General features: G+C 45.5%; 4 protein-coding genes and 1 long non-coding RNA gene across 11 annotated transcripts in view; 1 reads left to right on the top strand and 4 right to left on the bottom strand.

Moving 5' to 3' along the window:
- Positions 1 to 6,267, bottom strand: part of rpz5 (rapunzel 5) — a 46,778-nt gene extending 40,511 nt beyond the window's left edge. For 2 of the 5 annotated variants that reach the window (XM_077598940.1, XM_077598939.1), the window contains exons 1-2: positions 3,843 to 3,912; positions 2,039 to 2,320 (exon numbers count right to left, since the gene is read on the bottom strand). The gene's annotated coding sequence lies outside the window, so the exon portion shown is untranslated. Of the gene's footprint in view, positions 1 to 2,038; positions 2,321 to 3,842 lie in introns of all 5 variants that reach the window. The other 3 variants (XR_013300038.1, XR_013300037.1, XM_077598938.1) reach the window with 3 other exon arrangements.
- A 24-nt stretch (positions 6,268 to 6,291) lies between these two features.
- On the bottom strand, positions 6,292 to 10,383 carry LOC144073250 (uncharacterized). Its single transcript, XM_077598944.1, has 3 exons — positions 10,222 to 10,383; positions 8,646 to 9,142; positions 6,292 to 7,863 (listed from the first exon to the last, which is right to left on the bottom strand). Exons 2-3 carry the CDS (start codon positions 9,137 to 9,139, stop codon positions 7,107 to 7,109), a joined length of 1,251 nt encoding a protein of 416 aa, XP_077455070.1. The 5' UTR covers positions 9,140 to 9,142; positions 10,222 to 10,383; the 3' UTR covers positions 6,292 to 7,106.
- Positions 10,384 to 10,571: 188 nt separating this feature from the next.
- LOC144073353 (uncharacterized) lies at positions 10,572 to 15,392 on the top strand. The gene is made up of 2 exons (XR_013300062.1): positions 10,572 to 10,722; positions 15,074 to 15,392. It is a non-coding gene; the product is annotated as an uncharacterized LOC144073353 (long non-coding RNA).
- Positions 13,567 to 16,874, bottom strand: LOC144073351 (protein rapunzel-like). Of its 3 annotated transcripts, none has more exons than XM_077599103.1 (5): positions 16,725 to 16,874; positions 16,063 to 16,144; positions 14,482 to 14,539; positions 13,905 to 14,387; positions 13,567 to 13,810 (listed from the first exon to the last, which is right to left on the bottom strand). In XM_077599103.1, exons 4-5 carry the CDS (start codon positions 14,379 to 14,381, stop codon positions 13,601 to 13,603), a joined length of 687 nt encoding a protein of 228 aa, XP_077455229.1. In that variant the 5' UTR covers positions 14,382 to 14,387; positions 14,482 to 14,539; positions 16,063 to 16,144; positions 16,725 to 16,874; the 3' UTR covers positions 13,567 to 13,600. The 3 variants fall into 3 exon arrangements, with proteins under 3 accessions (XP_077455229.1, XP_077455228.1, XP_077455230.1); XM_077599102.1 differs by having other exon boundaries at positions 14,482 to 14,636; XM_077599104.1 differs by lacking the exon at positions 16,725 to 16,874 and having other exon boundaries at positions 16,063 to 16,156.
- Positions 16,875 to 17,840: 966 nt separating this feature from the next.
- Positions 17,841 to 22,583, bottom strand: LOC144073529 (uncharacterized). Its single transcript, XM_077599458.1, has 4 exons — positions 22,005 to 22,583; positions 21,147 to 21,353; positions 20,990 to 21,065; positions 17,841 to 19,633 (listed from the first exon to the last, which is right to left on the bottom strand). The coding sequence occupies exons 1-4, from the start codon at positions 22,330 to 22,332 to the stop codon at positions 19,270 to 19,272; spliced, it is 975 nt and encodes a 324-aa protein (XP_077455584.1). The 5' UTR covers positions 22,333 to 22,583; the 3' UTR covers positions 17,841 to 19,269.
- Between the last annotated feature and the right edge of the window lie 138 nt (positions 22,584 to 22,721).

The following is a 22,721-nucleotide window of genomic DNA, read 5'->3' on the forward strand; positions in this document are numbered from 1 at the left end:
AGAATATTCAGGGATTTTAATCCAGTTCTTTTAATCCATTTATATTTTAAAAAATCTAAATATTATATCTAAAATGGTCCGGCCCACATGAAATGGAGTTGACGTTAATGTGGCCCGCGAACCAAGCCGAGTCTGACACCCTTGATCTAGGACAGACATGGGCAAACTACGGCCCGTGGGCCATATACGGCCCGTTAGGCTTTTTAATCCAGCCCGCCGACGTTGTCCAAATTATAGTAAAAATCAATGACCTCATTCATTTTCCTGCAAACATAAATTATAATACAAAATATAGCACTGAGCAACTTACGAACAAATTCAACTTATGAACAATCGCTCGGAACCGAACTCGTTCGTAAGTAGGGGAGCATCTGTATGTTCATACATTGGTCCTTTTTTTCTGTTTATGTTTCATATGTACTCTTAACGGATGCCGTTTTTTTAATGTATCGTATCTTGTGCTGACCCGGCCCGTCTGTCAAATTTTTAAAGTCAATGTGGCCCCCGGGCCCAAAAGTTTGCCCAACCCCGATCTAGGATAAGATACGAGCCATATCGGATGAAACCAAATGTTGCCGCCCAAACCAATGTGCCAGGTCAGGTTGGAAACGTGAAAGGACTTGAACGGAGGCCAATTAAAAAGTCCACTTCAACTTATACTGTTTTTTGGTCTTTGTGATGGCTAAACACAAATTGTGATCAACCAAAACAACTCCGGCGACGAGCGCATTTGACGTCAGCGACACGATTGGACCCCCCCCGTCAGAAAAACAAAGAGGAATGCTCCGTTTTTTCCCCTCCAAATTTCCCGCTCGAGCACAAGAACGTGAGCTCATTTTAAAAGGTGGATTTTTTTGTTGAAAGGGCGAGGCCTTCCAAACAAGCCAGCCTCCCCCTGCCTTTTTTTCTCTCTTTTATAGATTACAGAATTTCCCAAACAGCAAGTCAACCCCCACAGGCAAATGTGCGCAATCCTTCACCATTTTCTTGGCTTTTCACACAAAATGAGGTCCAAAAAAAAAAACAACGGATGGACGTCACGCTTGACGAGAACGTTGGAGGAGCTCGAGGCAGTAGTGACTTAAATGCAGATAAAAAGTGAGCTGCCATAGGGATTCTTTCTCAATTTCCTTTTAGGTAAAAAAGGAAGTTGATAAACAAGTGATAGCAGCGAGACGACCTTCACATTTGCTATCTTTTCCGTTACAATGCGCAGACACATTTCTCACTTTTACTCTTCTTTTCAGGCCCATTTGTGGATTTTTGTGTTAGGGAAAATAAAATAGACTTCAACATTTTGAGGGATTATATGTATGAAAAAAGTCATTCTTTGAATGGGTTCTAATATCATCCAGAAAATAAAAAGGTTTTAAAAAAGAAACAAGAAAATATCATTTTTGAAGATTGAAAGAAGAGGTATTTTTCTTTTCTATATATTTATTGACCCATTTATTTTGTTTTCAATCCATCCGATTCTCTCATTTTATGGCTATGTTTTGCCGTTTGATTTGCTATATTTAGCATTTTTTTTATTCCCAAAACATACATAATAGTACCTAAAATAAAAGTCAAGTATTCATCAAAGTATATAAACAAAAATGAAATAGAAAAATGCTAATGCCGATAAAAGTTGGAAAGTCCTAAATATATAAAACAAATATGACAATACAGAAAATTAGTTTAAAAAAAAAAGAAAACTAGAAAATATATTCCCATGTAAGAAAATCTAAATGTTCGGATAAAAATATATTTAGTTTGATGGGGAGAGCTATGAGCAATCAAACCACGCCCCCCACCCCGCCATCAAAACGGATTTGGACGTCTATCGCCGTCAACGGCATCAAATGAGCTTTAAATGATATTATGCAATAGGATCCGTGTATTTTTGTAAGAAAGAGTGAAGAAGCGTCCTCCAACGTCTAATGAAAATCAACTAATAAAGGTCATCAAGTAAACTAATAATGATCATGTCGTCTATATGGCCATTTTTGGAAGCAAAAAGTGCTGCTTTAAAGAAAATTAGAGGACACAAACTCACCTTGACACTCTCCAACTTGTGAGCTAATCCAGCCAGCCGGGCGGGGAGGGAGGGAATGCGAGCCTCAACCAGAGCCAGAGCCAGACCGGGTCTAAAAAGGCACCCCCACCAACACCACCACCACCAACTCTCTCTCTCTCTCTCTCTCTCTGTCTCTAGCTCGCCCATCTCGTCACTCCGCCCCCGCTGTGGAACGCCGCCGTCCTTTCCCAGCATTCCAAAGGGCGAGCGGATGGATGGATGGACGGACAGAGAAACAGTGGGAAAGAAGCAGATAACATCCTGGAAAGATACACAGGAAGTGTGTGCGTTAGTAGGCTTTTGTGGGAGGCGCACTTGAATTTGCTCCCAACGCAAAACATCGGGAAAATTGTCGTCTCGCCACACTGTATAGGAAGCCATTTCATTTTCTTAAATAGGGAGTCCTCGTTTTCAGTTTTTGGGGGCTTTTAGGATGTGACAAAACAGCTGCAAGAATTGGAAGACTTGAGTTTTATTTGTTTTAATTAATTAGGAATGGAAAAACACGGGAAGGCCTTGGTCCTTTCTGGAATCAGAAATTGAAAAAAATAGAGCCATTGATTTTTTTTTTAAATTAAATATATGACTGAATTTAAAACTTCTATCTGTTTTGGAAGGTAAAATTGATTTCCATTTTATGGACTGAAAATGTATGAAAAAAATTAGGAGGGATTTAGGGGAGGAATATGTATAACATTTTAAAATCAAGCCTTAAATATATATTATATATATATATATATATATATATATTTTTTTTTAAATATCAAAAATTAGATGGCATTTCCATTTGATTTGAGCGCAGCTTACTTCCATTTTAAGTATATTTTGGAATGACATTTTTATATTTAAATGTTAGAATTGTGAGGCAGCTAGAACAAAAGAAAAAAGATATCAAAGAACAATCAAATGGCTTCAATTTCAATCAAAACAAGCACCATCATCATCATCATCATCATCATCATTTCCAGCATGTGCAGAGCGAGGAAGTGCAAATGTGAGCAGCTCGACCCGACCCGGTCGTCCCGAAACAAAACCGGCCTTGTTGTGGCTCGGAGCTGGTCGCCACGGCAACCGTGCACAGTCCCACCAACTGCCTTAGTCCCAATACCATAGCCAACACACACACACACACACACACACACTCCCCCACCAGCTCGCTCTGAGGGCCCCTAGACATAAATTTGCGACGGCAGGCGATTGGTCGCCGACAGAATCGGTCAGTCACAGCGTGAATGGAGGCGGTTGTCCATGCCCGGACGCCGTGACAGGCGGACACGTCACGCATCGTGACGACTCGGCGTTTTTTCCTCGTATTTCTCGTCATTCTCACCCGAAATTTACAGCTGTTAGCTTCTTGCCAGTAGTACCGCTTCGTGCCGCAAAGTAGCGGGGGCAGCACTGAAACCTACGGCGATTTCGGGCAAGAAGAAGAGACAGTGCTGCCGGCTTGCTGCTAACAAGCTGTAGCTACACACAATTCGTCCAATTAGGAGGCCTTTCGGACATTCTTTTAACTTTAATCGCTATAGAAAACTGTAAAAATAATTCGAAGACAACAGTTGACGGGCTGTTTTAAAATAAGACGCTAAATTGCGTGGCCGCCATGTGATAAGCAGTCGCCTTATTTAACTAGCTAAAACACTAAATGCCACTTTAAAACTACTCATTAGGGTTATTCATGCTAGCGCGACTGCCAAGTGCTAATAAAGTTTAGCACTGGTACCATTGTTTAACTATTTTACACAAACTTTACACATAATCCAGAGCATTTATACGTACTTACGGGCGACCATTGTGTCCTTTCTTGAAATTTTCACTAAAAAGGAAGTTCAAAATGTAACATCCGGTTTTTTTTATTTTTTATTTGAGCATCACTCCACTCTTTGAACAAAATACATCCGAGGCCATAAATATGCAAAATAAATCATATATATTTTAAAGCTTTCATCCACAAATTCAGATTTTTTTCCTCATGTTGTTTTGACACATTTACATAAAACAGGGGTCTTAAACCTGAGGCCGAGGGGCCAATTGGTGCTCAATGGATAATATTTTGCTGGCACCATTTGACATTGAGCCAATGCATTAGCTTTGTAGATATAACGTGTGCAAACAAGCCAGTGAAATAATGATATTTGACTATTGTTAATACTGGACAAACCAGTTTGGGGTTGAACTTCAAAACAGACCAAAGAAAACCCCAAACAAAAGACTCCAAGGAGTGTATCAAATTAGGCTCGGTCAATATTTGAGGAAAAAAAAGAAGCTCAAATGGCCAGGAAGCAAGTGGAATAGATTTACACAGTGTCCAATTCTCCTTATTGGCCCTTGACATGCTGCTTAATTACATTAGCGGTGAGATTAGATGCGCTCGTTTGCTTACCGGGAAGCGTTTTGCTGACCCAAGGACAAAAAGAAAAGGAAGACAAATCCATATCGTCTTATCACTTGATGAGTTTTACCAGGAAAAATCAATAACGTCGTATCCCTTGACAAGTTTTATGTTGGAACTTTTGTTGTTAAAAGGTTACTTGACAGATTATTTCTTAGTTTTTTTTTTTTGGCTTGAGTTCTTTGTTTGTTTTCTGAAGAAGACCAAGTGAAAAAGGAAAAGAACAATCAATAAATTCATCATTTGATTTGATGCTCAAATGATTGAAATGTTTACCCGTAATAGAGTTGAACATTTGCATATACATTTTGATTCTTTGGTTTTAATATGAATCCATATAAATATGTCAACATATAAATGTTTTACATACCTCTCATCTCACCTCATTTTCTGAACCGCTGTATCCTCACTAAGGTCGCAGGGGGTGCTGGAGCCCATCTGAGCTGACTTGGTGGCCAGCCAATCGCAGGTCACGAGAAGACAGACAACCAATCACTTGTAGCTAGGGCCAATTTAGAGTATCCAACCAGCCTAGGGGAATGCATGAGGAAACCGGATTACCCGGAGAAAACCCACGCAGGCCCGGGGAGAACATGCAAACTCTGCCCTGTTTTACATATGAATTCCTGAATTTGAGTGGGACTCTGCTGCTGTCTAGTGGCAAGAAGACGCCAATGCTGGTGGGGAGCCACAAAAAAACTGGTTATACTTTGCTACCAAATTTTCACAATCAACGTATTGGACGTCGGATGCTGTCGATGACAGCCACCCAGTAAAGCTCAGAATAGTTAACGTTAAACAATATATTTGTAACAAATGGATGTCATTGCAATGACTTTGATGGGAAAGTTGCCCCCTCCAAAATGGCCGCTCTAAAGGCATGTCGGTAGGGGCATTGAATCCATTTTGGAGGCCTCCCTCCCGTTGTTCCCAGCGTGACCACGAGAGGGCCCTATCGCTCTCTCTCTCTCTCTCTCTCTCTCTCTCTCTCTATCTCTCTCTCTCTCTCTCTTCCGCTCCACGTGGAAATTTCGCTCGAAGGCTTTTTATCCAATTGGCTGAGTCAAAGTGCAGGATAGACGCCTAATAACATCATCAGAAGCCGAGAAGGAGCCTTGCCTTGCCTTGCCTCGCCTTGCCACATCGATCGCCTTTTTCATTTTCCTTATGAAATATTGATAGTGGAGAGGAAACGAGATAGTGCCCTTTGCCCTGACTTCATTGCTACCTAAACTGCCTCCATCTATCCCAATGGTGATCTATCACCATGCATTATATTCCCAAAAAAAGTGCATCTACACGAATATGGATACATATTTTGAATGGATCGGAAAACGAGCGCCGTTTTGCCGGCTTTTGGGGGGCTGCTGGATGGGGGCTTGGATTTTTGCAGGGGGTACTGGCTCATAGATTTTAACACTGGAACATGAAATATGTTTTTTTTGGGGGGGGGGGGGGGGCATTTTTTGGGTTCATCTTTCTTCTACAAAGCAAATTGTTGCCCAGCCTGGGGCATTTTAATGACGGGGAGGAAAACCAGAGCCGGTGCGATCAATACAGCTTGGCCGAGGCCATAGGCCACACCCACCGCCCACCGCCAATCAATCTGCCCCATTAAAATGCGGCAGGCAGGCAGGCAGGCAGGCACACCTCAGCTAAATGACTTTACGCCTCTTATAACACGTTGCAATAAATGTTGGACTTGACTGGAAAATTGGAATTGGAAATAGATACATGTTAAAGTTAAAATAGAGTGAATAGTTCAATGGCGGACGAATATGAAAGTGGGCGGGAAAAACCGCAAAGGCGGCGGCGGCGGCGGCGGCGGCGGCTGGGCGGCGAGCGAAGCACTTTGCCGCTCGCCCGCGGGAAGTTTTTAGCGGCGCGGTCTGGAAAACGCTGACTCGGGCGTCCGCGGGGGCAATTCAATTAGCAGCGGCCCATGCTAACGCCGCCGCAGCGTCAATCACATTTGCGCCCCGGCCCATGGCGGCAAGCCAGCGGCCACACCCATCCATCCACTGACTGGTCTGTCGGGAAAATAATGCTTGGACACACCGTCCCTTTCCAATCGGAGACGGACGCTTGGGTCAGAATGAGGACTGCACTGTGAGACGAGTGGTCGGCGACCGGTCCCTTCCTAACGATCATTTGGGGATTCATTAATTGAATTCAAACAAAATACGGGCAGCAGAGTGGTTAGCGTGTCCGCCTCGTCGTTCTGGAATGGAAAGTTCAATCCTCGGGGGGGGGGGTCCCGACCTGCCCGTGTGGAGTTGGCGTGTTGCCCGTGTGCGTGGGTTTTCCCGGGGTACTTTGATTTTGTTCCCCCTGCATCCCGCAAAAGATGCATGCTAGGCTAATTAGCTATGATGGCTTGTCCCTTGTCTCCTTGTGCCCCGTGACTGGCTGGGTGTCCTCCGCCAGCTGGAATAGGCTCCGGCACCCCCGAAGCCCCGATGAGGAAAAGTGGTTTAGAAGAGGAAGGAATGAAAACAAAAAGGGTCCAATTACACGGACTGGAAATAATGGCAAGGCAGTGACGGCCCGGCCCGGGGCGAGCATTAAAGCTGAGAAGCGCAACGAAATGTGAGCTGAACTGAAGCTTCTTGTGTGGGCCACGTCCGTCCGTCCGTCCTCCCTTTCTTGGTTCCTTCATTCCGAGTGTACGCAGAGGGCCACGTTCTTGTGCCTCTCCCAGTAGTGGCAATCTTCGGGGAAGCTCCAGGCGGCGGCCGCCTCCTTGTGGCTGCCGACGGCGTGCACCACGAAGCCGCTCAGGCGTTTCTCCAGGACCTCGGCCACGGCGGGGGCGTGGCCCCGACGCCCAGCTTCCTCCAGGGCCCGGGCCACGGCGTCCTTGGGCACCGGGCGCGGGAGGGCGCTGTAGGACACGGCCGCGCCCACGTGGCCGTCCGGCGGCGGAACCTCGAAGCAGTTGCGCCCGGACATCTGGTGGAAGCGCTGGCCGGCCCTCCAGTTGCGGTAGGCGCCGCCGCCGGCGTGGTTGACCAGGCGCACCGACCAGCTCACCCAGTCGTACTTGTGGACCAGGAAGGCCAGGATCCGTTGCGCCGAATCCAGCAGCTGGGGCGCGGGTGCGGGCGGGGATGCGGGTGGGGATGCGGGCGCGGATGCGGGTTCGGGCTCGGGCTTGGGCTCCTCCCGGAGGAGGAGCCCCACGTCGACCCGGGCTTGCTCCGGGAAGGCGTCGGCGCAGGAGCACACGGCGTCCTTCATCCGGAGCTCTATCTGGTCCATCTTGCGGCTCCACTCCCGCATTTGGTCTTCTTCCTCCTGCGGGCCAAGGGCCAGGGCGGCGTGGCCCAGCAGCGCGATCAGGCCCAGGCACAGGAGCTCCTTCATGCGGGCGCAAAAGTCCTCCAGGCGCCGCCGGCTCCTGCACACGTACCTGAGAAGAAGCGCGGTTAGCTTGCCAGCTACGTCGGAACGGAATACCGTATTTTCACGACTATAAGGCTCACATAAGTCTTAAATTTTCTCCAAAATCGACAGGGCGCCTTATAATCCAGTGCGCTTTATATATGGACCGATACTAAAATCATTATCACAATTAAAATCAAATAAATCAGTCGATAGGGTACACCATCCTCTACAGCTCTCACAACTACGGCAAGCAGCCCCTGACTCTACTATTTTTCCCGTAGAAAAAGTAGTGCAGTGACTGCTGGGATATATAGTTCTTTTGTCAATTCACCCAATGGATTGTGGCCTGGACATCGACATCAACACATCCTTACGAAGCATGGAAGGCAGCGTTGGAATAGTTATGCTAGCGACTATTTGCAAATGGATTGTGGCCGCCCGGACGAACATATAAAACTCAACGTTTTGGATGACTCATTTGGACAATTGTTCAATTCGGACACAGAAAATGAGGACTTTGATGGATTTGTGGGTGATGATGACGAGAGTACATTGTAAAATGGCTCAATAAAGTACAACCCAACTCAGTTTTGCTTCCGTTTCCTTTTTAAAAATGTGTTTTTAGCGTGTGTCCGTATGTTTAAGCCGGTGTATGTTTTGCCATGCCTGGCTGCGTCTATAAAAACGGTGCGTCCTTTGTGTGTGTCAAATACAGAAATAGCACTCGTTACTGACACTGCGCCTTTAAGTGCGATGCGCCATATAGTCGTGAAAATACGGTAATTGTGTCTGGCGACGGCGACCGACCTTTCCACCAGGTCCAGGAGGGACTCTCCAAAGCCACTCTGGCCCAAGATCCCGTGGTAGAGCGCCAGCAAGTTCTTCTCGCCGCCGCTGTGCTGAAAATGCTCCAGGAAGAGCCGCGTCTTCACCTGGCGGAAGCGCGGCTCGGCCTCCACCACGTCCAAGTACTTCCTGAATTGGTTGCGCACGTTCTCCTCGGCGGCAAAGTAGCGGGCGTCGGCGGCCGCCTTCTGGATCTCGCGGTCCACGTCCTCCAGTTGGACGCAGAGGAGGTCCAGGTTGCCGCGCAGCGTCTGGAAGCGCTCCTTGACGTAGAAGACCTCCTTGCTGTGGACGTTGTCCAGGACCAGGCGCAGGACCGGGGCGGCCGCCTGGCACAGGGGGAAGAGCTGGCCCACCGTGCCGGCCAGCGCCTCGGCGCCGCGCTCCAGCGCGTCCGCCGCCGCCTCCAGGGCCTCCTTCTTCTGGGCCAGCGCCTTCTCCAGGGGGGCGCTCATGGTCTGCGGGACAACACGATGGGACACGGTTCGTTGAAGCCACCGTACGGAAAACGGTTGGACCGTACGTCACCCTGATAAACACCACCAAAATAAAAAAAGCCAGCTCTTTTCATGCTTCTGCTGTCCATTTGGTTTTTGGTTTTTCGCAAAGGAGATCCAGTCCAGTCTAGACTGGGGGACGTGAACATTTATTCATCCGCCGCCCCTCCCACATTAAACGGATTGGACGTCTACGACTGTCGATAGGACGTTTGCCGTTGATTTCGAGGCATCTGCCTTGGTTTTATCCACGCGGCGGCGACCGGCTATCGGCGGTTGTCGTGACAACCGCCTGGCACGGAACTCGGGCGGCGCAAGAGCTCGTTCCATTTAGCCCGCCGCTTTCCTGGCATCCATTATTGATGTGGACGGAAAAATTCCATCAGAGACTCGCTTGAAGAAAAGAAAAAACATTTGAAAAAATGACCTTGAGCCAAATGAACGACCGCTATCAAACTTTTCATTTTGGAACAAAAAAAGGAAAGTACGGACCACATCTATTTCAGTTTTTAAAAGTCACGAAATGGCTGATGACTTCTTTTCAACGCCGTTTGTATGGAAACGTTTTATAGGAAAATCCAAAGAACCAGCAAGTTTTATACGATTGCTGCTAGCCCCTCCCACTAGAGGGGTGTGTATATTTATGCACATTTGTTCAGTGGCCCGTGTCACTCCAAATGGATTGGACGTCTACATCCAACGACGAAAACAATTTTTTTTGCAGATATTGGGCGATTGAGACATTTTTTGTGTTTGTTTTTTGCAGCTTTTCGCAGATTGGCCATTTTCTTCCGCCATAGTCATTGGTCATTGGCACTAAAAGCAGCCGGCGGCCATGTTGGATGTGGCAATCTCTCAATTTCCACAACGAAACAATTCTTAAACAAAACACAACACCTTAAGATGGTGATATCATGGGGACAAAATGGCGGACGAGCGGGGGCGAGACGGACGGGACACGTGAAGACGCGTTTGGAGAGATAAATAAATTGCAAAAATGATCCATGATGGGTTCGTCGTAGCAAATGGGATTTTCTTACCTTTCCGGCTTCTTCTTCTTCTTTTCACCGTCGAACAAGTTTGGCTGGCGGAAGATTTCCGTGATATCGCTCGTCCGGGAGAAAAGCTGCGAGGGGAGGGAGGGGTCCAAATAAAGAAGGAAAAAAATAAATAAATAAGAGAGAGAGAGAGAGAGAGAGAGAGAGAGAGAGAGAGAGAGAGAAAGAGAGAGAAAGAGAGAGAAAGAGAGAGAAAGAGAGAGAGAGAGAGAGAGAAAGAGAGAGAGAGAGAGAGAGAGAGAGAGAGAGAGAGAGAGAGAGAGAGAGAGAGAGAGAGAGAGAGAGAGAGAGAGAGAGAGAGAGGGAGGGAGGGAGGGAGGGGAAGAAAGAACAGAGTGCAAGACGTCACATTTTACAATGGTTTTTCCAGGCACCGAGACGGATTTGAAGGTCCAGTTGGCCATTTTGGAAGAGAATTTGGATGACTTGATTTGCCAGACCTTTGGAGTTGTGAAAACCGTCAAATGGGAAGATGGATTTCAGGTAAGACCATTTGAGATCAAGGGGGAAATGTCGGATATGGACGGCGGCGAAAGGACGGATGCGCAAAATGCTTGTCAAAATGCGCACAGCACCACAAACGTGCCTTCCAGCTCATTCGTCCGCATTGACGCCCATAGACGTCCGATCCGCTTAGGCTGGGAGGGGCGGCAGGGCAGGGCAGACATCGCTCTGTTTCAATTGAACCTGGCATTTGTACAAGATCATTTTGGAACAATAATCGTTGACTTTGATATTTGAATCTAAAGGCGTCAATTTATCTTCATTTTGTATTTAATTCATTTGATTTAGAATTGAAAATGTTGCTAAATAACACGAAATTGTCTGATTTTAGACATTTTGAATGCAGTTTTAATAAATTATAGACACGATTCCAATATTTTATTCATTTTTAGCCAACCCTTTTCCATTTTTAATTCAACATTTATTTAAATTGTGTTTATTAATGTCCACACTATTTCCTCTTTGTCATTAGTCTTTTTTAATAGATATTTTAGAAAATTATTCAGTTTTTTTTCCATTTTTTATATCAAACTTGATGGATTTGTTTTTATGGCAACATTCGTTGCCCTTCTGCCCCTTCCTAATTTTTACTTACAATATTACAACTGGACAAAGATGCCCGCCTACAAAATGATTTTTTTAACTCATTGCCAGCCAGTTCTAGATCAGACGTCTATCGCAGTCAATGGCAAAAAAAAAGTGAATAAGTCCTCCCTTTTCAAATAGATTGGGCGTGTATCGCCATCGATAGCGGCCTGTGAGTAAAAATTATAAATATTGGAGCGGGCCGTGTGGACAACCTGTCAAATTGCACCCTTGGATTATCTTCACACAAATGCGGAAGTATTTGTGTCTTGTATGGCCAGAATCGTCAAAAACAACAACATGGTAATCGCCTATCGGGATAGAAATGAGTGGATAGGCCCAATTATCTATTTGTTTTTGTTATGAGTGTTTGAAAAATGAAATTAAAACGTTAAAAATAGTTTTTGAGGGTGAAGGAAAAAAGAAAACAATGAAATGATCAGTTTCCCGTGAAAATAAACTACAAGTCATTGTACTCAATGTCACCTGAATGTTGGAGGGAAACAGTACTACCTGGTGGGCATTTACAAAACTGCTCCCCAATGTTCATTTTATATTTACGTCTATGTCTATTTCTTTTAAAACTAAATACGTCGTCTTTAAATCTAATTGTTTTCCATCAATCAAATGTTGACATGTCCAGAAAGTGAACATTAACCGACAGAGCAGGTATGGTGAGGAAAATAACAGGCTCTGCTGGACAAGTGTGATAACTACACTTAAAATTTCAATATTCTATATTTTCCCCTTATTAATATAATTTTAAAAATTCCATGAAATGATAACAATAACTAATTAAAGTTAATTAAGTGAATTAAAATAGTTGCTTGATTGATTTAATCATGGTTAAGGTGTTCTATTGGCAGGCAAGCGTCTCAAAAAGCAAGCAGTTTGAACAGAGGAAAAAGTTGATTTGTATGCATGGATTCGGATTTATTTGCAGTGAAGGTGCTTAAGTACGTGCAAATACAGGAAAGATAGTCCCATACAATAAGAATCAAACCCATTATGATAGACCTATATAGTACCCTTTTTCCCCCTCCCCCACAACACATGTTTAAAAAAAGTAACAAATTTAAGGCCCAATGTCTGAATCAAAAAGCATTGGAGGACATGCATGAAAATAATTCTATCAAAACGGTGATTGGCTGGCAACCGCTTTAACCATGACCACGCTCCTGCTCCAAAACCTTATTTTAGAATGGTATAATTACTAAACTTATTTTAGAATTGTCTAATGTTTCAATTTTTTGTATTTTTATTCGTGATACTATTTTTATGTCATTTAGAAAAATGCACATTCAGGACCAAATGTTAGAATAGTTAAAGGGTAGAAAATTTTAGGCGCAAAAATGATTTTAATGAGGCGGGAGTTAATTATTCCTACGTTTTATATCCATTTTTTTGAAAAATACATTTGAGTTTTAATTTATTTCTTATGTTAACTAGGTGCATTTTTTTTTCTATAAATACTATTTTTCTGTACTTATGTCCTCCAATGCTTTAGGTACATCAGTTAACTGTTCATTCAGGCATCGAGCAGTTAAAATGTAGCATATTTATTCGTAAAAAAATAAAAACTTTGAGGCTCAAAATGGCCGCCGTATCTTGACTTTGCAATACGTTGACGGAAAATAAGGCAGGACGGGCTCAATATCGCCGGCTTATGGAGACCAAAAAGCGGAATGACATTTGAAATCATCAAAACGTAGTGATATTTAAGTAAGTAGTGTTTGACGTCCGGAACATGCGAGTGCCATCTTATTTAGTGTTGACATATGAGCTAACTTGAAGAAAAACATCTTTGGTGTGACTGATTTTTGGAAATTCAGACCCTACACCCAAAAAAAGAAGATTAATAGGAAAAAAAGCCGATATAATCACGTTTTTGGACTTGTAGCATAACTTTGTGGGTCCCACTCCACCCACTTTGTAGTGCATTTTGAGGTCATAAAAGATAAATGGGAATTTTCTGGTCCCGGGGTTGATGCCGGTAGGCCTCCCGTCCCTTTTGGCTGAGGGTGTCCAAAGCGCCGTTGTGAAATTCTTTCTAAAGACGACGCGGCGGTTAGCTACTGACCGAGTAGTTCGCTTTTGACCTTCCAATTTTCCCTTCGGGGATTTAAAGACGGGAAACAAAACAGGGCGAAAGCGCGCCAAGTTGGGACACCCCCGGGTGGCGGAAAAGGACGGGAGGCCTAGTGGTTTTTTTTTTTTGGGGGGGGGGGGGGGGGGGGGGGGGGGGGGTTGGGGGTTGGTGTAGGTACCCGGTTCAGCGGCGGCACTGGGCCAGCATTTGCTGCATCTTCTCCTCCACGTGCTGCATATTTTTGGCCCATTCTTTGCTGATGCCCTCCTCGTCGTCCCCGAGGAGGGCGCTGTAGCCCATCAGGGCGATGAGGCCAATGCAGAACAAGTAGGTGAGGCGCGTGCACAAGCGCTCCATGCTGGTACGATCGCCGCCAGAGTGCGTCAGGTACACCTGAAGGGCGGCAAACGAGTTGACGCGATGCAACCGGGCACGGCCACCGGTGGCCAGTCGCCAGTCGCCGTTTGCCGACATAGGCGGGACTCACCTCCAGGATGGGGCGGCTGAAGAGCTTGACGGTCCCCATCACGCCGTCGTAGAGCGTGTGCAGATTCTGGTCGCCCTTGTTGCGGGCGTAGGCCTCGATGAAGTCCTCCTTCTTGGCCTGGCGGTGCTTGGGGAGGGCCTCCACCAGCTCCATGTATTTGCGGAACTGGTTCTTCAGGTTCTCCTCCACCGAGCTGTACTGGGTGTCCAGCGTCTCCTTCCGGATGGCCATCAGGACCTGATGGTTCTTGCGCGAAATGTCATCTAGGCCCCGGTGGACCTCGCCGAACTGGCGCTTCAGCTGCACGATGTCCTCGTCGTCCACGTAGTGCAGGACCACGCGCAGGAGGGCGCCGGCCACGCCGAAGATGGGGTTGACCGCGGCCGCCGCCGACGAGATGGAGGATAGGCACTTTATGGCCTGGATCATGCCGCTCTTCAGCTTGGAGCGGTCATTTTCCATCAGTTCGTCCGACATGGCTGCCTGCCGCCGGGGAGGAGGGAGGGACCGGCCGCCGTTAGACCGTTAGCGGGGAGGGGGGAGGGGGTTTGGGGGCGACCGACGAGCCGACACTTACGTCTGGTTTTGATTTGTCCTCTTCCCGGAGTTCACGAGTCTCAAACTGGCGCGCGGCTCTAAAACAGAACGAGGCGACGTTTATTTCTGCAGCGTTTCAGCACCAAGCAGCCTGCAGGGCGTAGGCGATGCAAACGCAGTGACCGCGCGTGTCCACTAGAGGGCAGAAAAGTCAACATAGACGGATTTCAGCACCACAGATTGTGGACCAAAGGCAAAATTGCAGTGGGGAAAATTTGATTCGCATCCATATATCATTGAATGTAAAACCATTAATCAATCAGGGCCCGGTCGGACACCGTTTAACTCGTTTTCTGCCGCCACCGCCGGATGGCCAATCCATTTGAAGCGGCGCTCTCACCAAATTGGGCATCCACTGGTGATGAAGTCGTTTCAAATCGTGGAAAAAAAGCGCGAAAAGACGGCGGTGTTGCTATCGTCAACACATTGACGTTAAAAATCATGTCAAAACTGGCTTATTTCTCAACCGATGATTTGATTGACTCAGGGTTAGGGTCAAATCTTGTGGCTTCTCAAAGTTGGTTGGAGAAAAGATTCATCGGATTTTAATGTCGTTATGTTCTGGTTTCCAGATTGTGCGGAGGTCTCCCGTCAAGAGAAGACAGTCAACGTGCACTCCAACTTCAAGTGGATTGGACGTCTGGCAACCTCAACGAGCTAAACCTCTGGAAATGAAATCTCATCATTGAATTTGATTGGACAGGATCAAACTTGTAGCGTTACGCAAGTTTGGGCGTTTTCCTCAAGATTTTGTGATTGACACTAATTTGACTTCAAACTCTGGCAGGTATTTGTTTGTCAGTCACTCAAGGAGAAGTGGACTTTTTCCTAAATATTTGCAAATATATTTACCGTGTAAACTCATTAAATTGCCCTTCAACTCAAATGGGATCTGAAATCTGAAGTCGCCAATTTCCTTATACGCAGCTGTGTATGATAAAGTCTTTCGATTTTCGATTCCTCGTTCCATGGAAGTCCTAATTAGCCCCTTGACGTCACCTGTTAGCAGAAAAAAAATTGACAGCCATCTTGAGCTCTGAAGGTATAGCCCGAAACTTGGCTAACCACTAAAAAAACTAAGCTAAACACTAAAAACCCCCACGTTAAAGTTCATCATTGTGACCCGAATGCACTTTTTACGTCCAACCGAACATTTGAGAGGTGAATTTGATGTCAGTCATTGGGGGGAAAGTTGTAACAATGCGTTTGTTCGAACAAGGAAGTGCACGCACGGCAGTCGTGGCTAAAGTGGAAAGAACTCCGACAACGTTGACAATGGCGTGTTTTCCGGACTTGTTGGCTGTTTTCTGAATGCTAAATAAGCCCCAACTGGAGGCCTTGAGTCTCCTTATTTGCCGACTTTGGCTCCCTCTAGCCGCGCCTGCACGTTAGCTTGCGAACGCAAGCGCCCAGGCCTCACCCGTTCAAAAAGTCAACAAACCACTCAAATTAGTCGTTACAACTCGCTTTTTTCGGCCTCAACGTCAACATTACACCTTCGACTTGTGCTCCTTAGCGACATTGGACACAATTTCCCCCAAAATGCCAGGCCAATTCCTACCTTTTCAGTGATTATCTGGCACCTCGGAGTGTCTTGTCCTACGACCCAAGCTCGACTGGTTCTTCCTTCTTCCCAGCAATCCCTGCAATGAAAAGGACACGTCCATCTACGTAAACGTGTAGGGGTGAGCATATTGGGGGAGACCATTTTTTAAAGGTTTAACGAGGCTTTTGAGTGCGCAAAATGGTCATTTGGAAGGCAAAATAGAATACCGTTTCAATATTATGTATCAAATTGTCAGTTACAATGCCCAAAATATCAAAAGAAGGCCCTCGTGATTCCAGTAATCCCGCCCCCTGGCAGGGAAGATATTTTTGGTCTATTCCATATTCCAACGGCTAAACGTAAGACGCACTTGTCAGCCTTCGCGCCACCGAGCCCCAAAAAGGAAGCTTTTGAGTGCCTAGCTCAGCCCTGAAGCAACTTAAGACATAACAAACGCTCCATTCAGGATATCCACCAGTCCTTTAGACAACCAGGCGTTTATAACCCACTTTAAAATGACTTAAAAGTCGACGAAACTGAGCAGAAAGTTGTCGAGGTGCGCCCTGACGCCAGAATGACTTTTCCACCTGCTCAAAATAAGAACAAAGCTTATAAATCCCCCCCATTTTGCACATCTAGTCTTAAAAAATGCGCGATTTCCTGCGAAAAAACTCAACTGGAGCATGTTTCTTGGACTCCGTCCAACAGAAAGCGCCTCGACGAGGCGCAATGGCGACTAGAAAGAGACACGAGCTCGATTCATCGCCTTCAAAGTGTATTTGATGGTGAATAAACACGGAAAAGCACATTAGTCCTGCTTGCGAGGCGTTCAAGAGCATCACAAGCGGATAATGTGATACAATCGAGGCCTTTAATGCGCGCAGTGTGGAAGCGGCGCCTGCGCATGCGCACGAGCAACTCTCTCTTTTTTTGAGCCCGTCTTGTTCCAGGAGCTGAAAATATGTACATACATCTTTACCACTTGTCGGATGCACGGATGGATGGTCGGGCCCAAATGAACGCCCTCTCGGTTCCTTCTGCAGGCTGACGAGATGCGTGCAAATGATGCGTCACATCTGCGAGGAAGTCGTGGAATAAAATGAAGGTTATTTGGGGTTTAAAAGCAAAAAAGGTTGACAGAAGAGAGACCTCCAGTAACCAACCTTGCATGCGTCTGTTCCAGGCGAGCAGCTGTCGAGCGGATCAAATTGCAACGGCTGTCTTCTAAAGACCCCCGGAAACCCTATTAAAAAATACAGTTAACTTCATTTCAAATATATCTTCTGTCCTTTGCCTTCGTTTTTTTAATCGGGCAAAAATTTAAATATATTTAGGGATTTTTGTGTTCATTTTCTTTGTTTATTTTCGATTTCTTAAATAGAAAAACGCGAAGGACAAAACACAGCATAAAATATTACAGTATATAATTGTAAATAAGTGTATTCATTTATATGTAAAATATTTGTCCCTTCTTTAGCGGATCATTCGACATCTATTGTCAGTGAAAGAGTTTATAATTTATAATAGCTGTCTGCATTTAGCAAGTATGAACTTTTTACTGTGTAAAAATAAACAAATAGGTCATCAAACGTCAGGTTTCTGATTTATTTCTAAACATTTTGAATGAAATAACTCATTTAAATTCAAAACTGGATAGTATCATTTGAATGCTAGCAAAACTAACTTAAGACATGACTTCCTGATGTAATGACAACTTTTGGACGAAAGGGGCGCTCTTGAATCCATTTCAATTCTGCATTGATTCAATCTATATTCTGTAAATTGACTCGATAGGGTTTTTAAAAAGAATACTTTATTAATATATACAGTAGAGAGTACAATTGTGAAAATTCAAAGTCAGTGATTTGCTTTTAAACTGCCATCGATCTTTCAGGACCCCAAATGGATCATTTCAGACGACGACCACGGCTATCAAACAAATTGATAAAAAGCTCAACGTTTGAAGAAATAGGTTTTCAATGAACTTTTAAAGATGGACTAGTAAGTTGAAGGCTTTTCAAGAAGTCAGCCCAGTTCAATTTGTCACTTGTTTGAAACTAATTCCAATATTTTGTGGATAAAGACTTACCTGACAAAGGTAGCTTAGCTCAGGCTAACGACAGCTAGCCAAAGTCAATCGCTCGATCGAAACGTGATTCCATTGGAATGTAAATGGATTCCATTCACAGTGGCGGGCCGTCAGGGCCTTCTCTGCTGGCCTAAGAAATATCTGGATCATATATTATATTTTGTCCATCAATACTTATGAAATAATTCCAAATGGTCTGTTAGCTTCCTTTCCCCCTAGTTGCACTGCTTCCAGAAGTGTGTTTTCATATTGAAGCATTTAACCAATCACATTTCAGCCATTATTTGTTGCAAAGGTCAGAAATCTACCTCAAAGCCTTCACAATCAGTTCTGCGGGCTCTGCTGCATTAAACAAGCGTCGATAAGACTGTTGCTTTAACCAATCAGAATTCGATATGGTGACACCAAGGCCATTTCGCTGGCGTAGGGAGACGTCATCGCTATCACCAACTATGATTGGCTAATAGGCGGACCAAAGCCAAAGTGAGCCAGCCAGAGATCGCAAAGTCCACCCACAATGGCCGACGGAGGAAAACAAATGGATTTGGTTGCAGATTTGCTCATAAAGCTAGTTTCCAGATGGAATTTTCCAGAAAAAAATGGACATCATTAAGAAAGGGCGGTCAACACCATTGACGTTCATCGCTGTCTTTTCCCGGGAAAATCACCCCCCCCCCTGGCCCGGTTGTAATGTCTGAAAAGCTCCAGTATTTGTATTTAATCATTAAATGCTGCTAGGAAGTGGATTTTACCCCATTTTTGTGCATTGATTTATTGATGATTTTTTATGTGTCGCAGCTGTAGCTGCAGTAGAGGTTTTATAGCCATAAAATAGTTTTGGAGGGTTGGATTGATTCGTTGAAGGCGCTACGAGAAAATGCACGGACCGCCACTGGATTCCAATATTTCGTTTCTAATGGCTTAGAGAGCAAGCTAGCATGAGAGTGTTAGCTCTGTTCGTCAAGAAGCTAGCCAGCGAGTCAATGAACCTCAGTGGCCTCATTGAAATGGAATTCCGATATTTTGTGAAGGAACTCACGTGCACCCGCATTCTACCTCATAAAACCCCAAAATAATTGGAGTTTGAGGCCCTGGGAAGGAAAAGGATAAGTTTTTTGTTTTTGTCCAAGTCATCAACTGGGCAAAAATTCCTCGGGCCCTCCTCCGTCGTCCCCCGCCGCCGCCTCTGGGTGGGGTTCGCGGTACGGGTACGCCGTGTTCCTGGTGCGGTGAAACTTCCTGGACGGGGCCGGCCACGCTCGCCCGTCGGGAGGCGGGCCCCCGGCCGCCGCCACCGCCGTCCGCCTCCGGGCGCCGTCGTAGCGCGCGGAAGAAGGGTAGCGCGAGGGTAGCGGGTGGTAGAAGTGGGCGGGGCCGGCCATCTGGCGGGCCACTTTGCGGGCGTAGTAGCGGCGGGAGGCGGCTCGCCACGCCGCCCGCTTCTGCTGCTGGGCTTCCTCGGCCAGCTGGGCCGTGGGGACGCGCCTCTTCTTGTGCCTGAGGGAGCGCGGACGGACGCCATCATTTAATACGACAACAAACAAAACCTTGACTACACAGTTCAAATATACTGGATGTGAATGGCCGCCAATTAGAACCAAAAAAAGCCATTTGAATGGTCTACATCAAGGGTGTCAGACTCGGGTTGGTTAGCAGGCCGCTTTTAACGTTGTTGGATTTATTATGGGATGTTTCTATATGTTTTGTAAGCATTTTTAATAAGTAATAAGGCTATGATGATATTATAGATGTATGCATTTTAATTACTTTTGTATAAGAGTGTCTTTAATTTGAGACTGGGACAAACGTCAACTCCATTTCACGTGGGCCGGACCATATTAGATATTATTTTTATGTTTTTATTTTTTATAAATGGATTAAAAGCCATGAATATTGATTGAGTTTTTTTATAGATATAAAACAATGTTTATTTAACCTTTTTTTAAATATATTTTTAGATTTTACAAAATGATTTTTGAACTAAAAAACACAGAAAAAATGGATTAAAAAATGACAATGATTGATTTAAAGGGGGGAAAATCAGGAAATTTAATATACATCTAAAGTACTCTTCATTTGAATTTGATCCTAAAACTGAAAGTCGGCACTCGTGATTGACTTTCCCGGGCCACACAAAATGATGCGGTGGGCCAGATTTGGCCCCCGGGCCGCCACTTTGACACCTGTGATCTACATGATAAAAATGAAAAGATTAATTAATTCATTGGTCTTGCCGTGACGACTTTTGTCATTCACTCTCGCACGAACGATGGTTTGTTTTGTGTGGCTTTATCACAAAATGATACATTTTAAATCACAGGTGTCCAAGTGGCGGCCCAGGGGCCAAATGTGTCCCGCCGCATCATTTTGTGCGGCCCAAGTAAGTAAATGATGAGTGCCAACTTTCTGTTTTAGGATCAAATTAAAATGAAGAGTATAGATGTATATTCAATTTCCTGATTTCCCCCCTTTTAAACCAATCATTGTCATTTTTTAATCCATTTTTTTCTTTCTTTTTAGTTCAAAAATCATTTTGTAAAATCTAAAAATATATTTCAAAAAAAGCTTAAATAAACATTGTTTTAGATCTATAAAAAACTGAATATTCAGGGCTTTTAATCCAGTTATAAAAAGTCCATTAAAATTTAATCTGTTCTCGAGGACCGGCCAGTGGAAAAGGGATTAAGCGGTCCGCCTAACAGTTCTAAAATGGAGGGTTCAACCCCCGGTGAGTTCCGATCTTCCTGTGTGGACTATGTATGTTCTCCACCCAGGCTTTTTTAATGGAATACCCTTAATTGTCCCTACGGCTAATGTGGCTAATTTTGCGCTAGTGTATCCCGGTGGAATCACCTGAGTTGCTGGGCCTGGGCGTTGTGGGGCGTTCCGTCGGCTTGCTCGCAGGTCATCACTTCTCTCAACTCCAGTTCTTGGAAAAAGCATAGACCAATCAGAAACAAAATAAAAGTCTTTGTGGAAATGGCCGGCAGTTTGGCGTCCAAGGAGTTACCCGCGTCCCAACAAGCTCCGCCTCCACCTCCGGCAGGGTGCTGCTGCCTCTCCTCGCCGGGCTCCCGTTTGACCAGGATGGCGTCCACTTCGCAGGGCTCGTCTTTGACGCCCGGCACCGAGGCGGCGGACGGCTCCGCTTGGCGGCGGGTGGGCGAGGCGCGAGTCGGGGAGGTGGCGTGAGACGACGGGGCATCAAAAAGGCTCACTGTGGATAACCCGTATTGATATATTTAACAGGGTTGACAAAAGCCTTGAACTCATTGCCAGATAGTAACGTTTAAAACTACTATAGTCATCATTACTGTAAACCTGTTCGGGCAATGTATATTTCAACCAGCAGCGGGCGCCCAATTTGCAACAATTTACATTGTTAGGATTCCGTAAGGCGTAAGATGTATGACATAAATTTTATATTATAAAACGTTCTATTTCTCCTGAGTTTACATGCCTTTAAAAGTCGTTAAAATGCCGATTTCGGCCAGCAGATAGCGCCTAATTTGTACTACTTACTTGCTTGTAGTAATTGTAGCAATTAGCCTCAAGATGTCCAATTGGCTGTGAGTATACATACTTAAAGAGGACGATATGAAACTTTGTATCCACATTTAACAAGTCTATCAGAGATGTTGACGCTTGAATGGTGCTCTAAGCAAGCAGATTCTTTGTTTTTGGCCCTTAAATTAAAACAAATCCAAATATTTTCGTGATATAAACCGGCCCATACTGAGATAGCGTTTTATTTTGATATGACACAGCACTCGAACGTCCAGTCGCTACTCCCGGTCAAAACGGATTGAACGTCTAGAGACGTCAATAAATTGTATAAAAGAGTGAGGGGAAATATGAATTGACGTACAGAAGCCAGGTTCGGAGTACAGCGGCGGCGGCTGCTCCTCTTCGGCATCCCGCTCGGCGTTTCCGGATCCAGGCGAACGGTCAGGCGTGCCTCCTCGGTTGAGCTGGCCGCACGAAGCGCACCCCCGTGGGCGGCGCAGGGCGCTCATCTCCCTCTGCAGCCGGTGGATCTCTTTGTCCCTGTCGGCTAGGATCCGCTGGTACTCGCGACAGCGGCCGCCGTTGACGCCGTCCAGGACGTTGAGCACCGAGTCGATGGCCAGCCGGATGGCGTTCTCCACCATGAGAGCTTCGTCCGGCCTCAGGCCGGCGTTTTGGCTCAAATTCATGCCCCTTGTGATGCTAGTGGCTAACGGCTAACAACTCGGACAGGCACGTTGGCGCTGAAAGTTACATCTAACTGGCGGAAAGGACACTTGGCGTCAGGGGGAGAGCATCAAAACGCGACAAATTTGGAATGTGACTGCGTCAATGTGGCGAAAACGCGGCGTCCCCGTCAAATTTACTCGTTACTTGTCGCCGTCTGATGTTGTATGCGGGGTAGATCATCGGCTGTCGTCGGCGGACTGCCCGACCTTGGGCGCCCTCCGGCGGACGGGAGGGGTAATGACAAGCCAAAAGAGTAGCATGTATGTTAACGATGTCAAGCTAGAAGTCTAAAAGAGGAAAAATTATACCATTAATTTGGCCTTTTAAACAATTCTTTACTACCATTTCA

The sequence above is a fragment of the Stigmatopora argus genome, chromosome 4 (genome assembly GCF_051989625.1).
Source record: "Stigmatopora argus isolate UIUO_Sarg chromosome 4, RoL_Sarg_1.0, whole genome shotgun sequence".
Lineage (NCBI taxonomy): Eukaryota > Metazoa > Chordata > Actinopteri > Syngnathiformes > Syngnathidae > Stigmatopora > Stigmatopora argus.

Bases quoted from the DNA above. Each gene is read 5' to 3' on its own strand.
- LOC144073250 (XM_077598944.1), bottom strand. From the start codon at position 9,139: ATGAGCGCCCCCCTGGAGAAGGCGCTGGCCCAGAAGAAGGAGGCCCTG. The intron at 7,864-8,645 runs GTCGGTCGCCGT...GCTTCTTCTCAG, and splicing joins CTCCTGGACCTGGTGGAAAG to GTACGTGTGCAGGAGCCGGC.
- LOC144073351 (XM_077599103.1), bottom strand. From the start codon at position 14,381: ATGTCGGACGAACTGATGGAAAATGACCGCTCCAAGCTGAAGAGCGGC. The intron at 13,811-13,904 runs GTGAGTCCCGCC...GCCGCCCTTCAG, and splicing joins TCAGCCGCCCCATCCTGGAG to GTGTACCTGACGCACTCTGG.
- LOC144073529 (XM_077599458.1), bottom strand. From the start codon at position 22,332: ATGAATTTGAGCCAAAACGCCGGCCTGAGGCCGGACGAAGCTCTCATG. The intron at 21,066-21,146 runs GTAACTCCTTGG...GCTTTTTCCAAG, and splicing joins CGGAGCTTGTTGGGACGCGG to AACTGGAGTTGAGAGAAGTG. The intron at 19,634-20,989 runs GTGATTCCACCG...GCGCTCCCTCAG, and splicing joins GCCCAGGCCCAGCAACTCAG to GCACAAGAAGAGGCGCGTCC.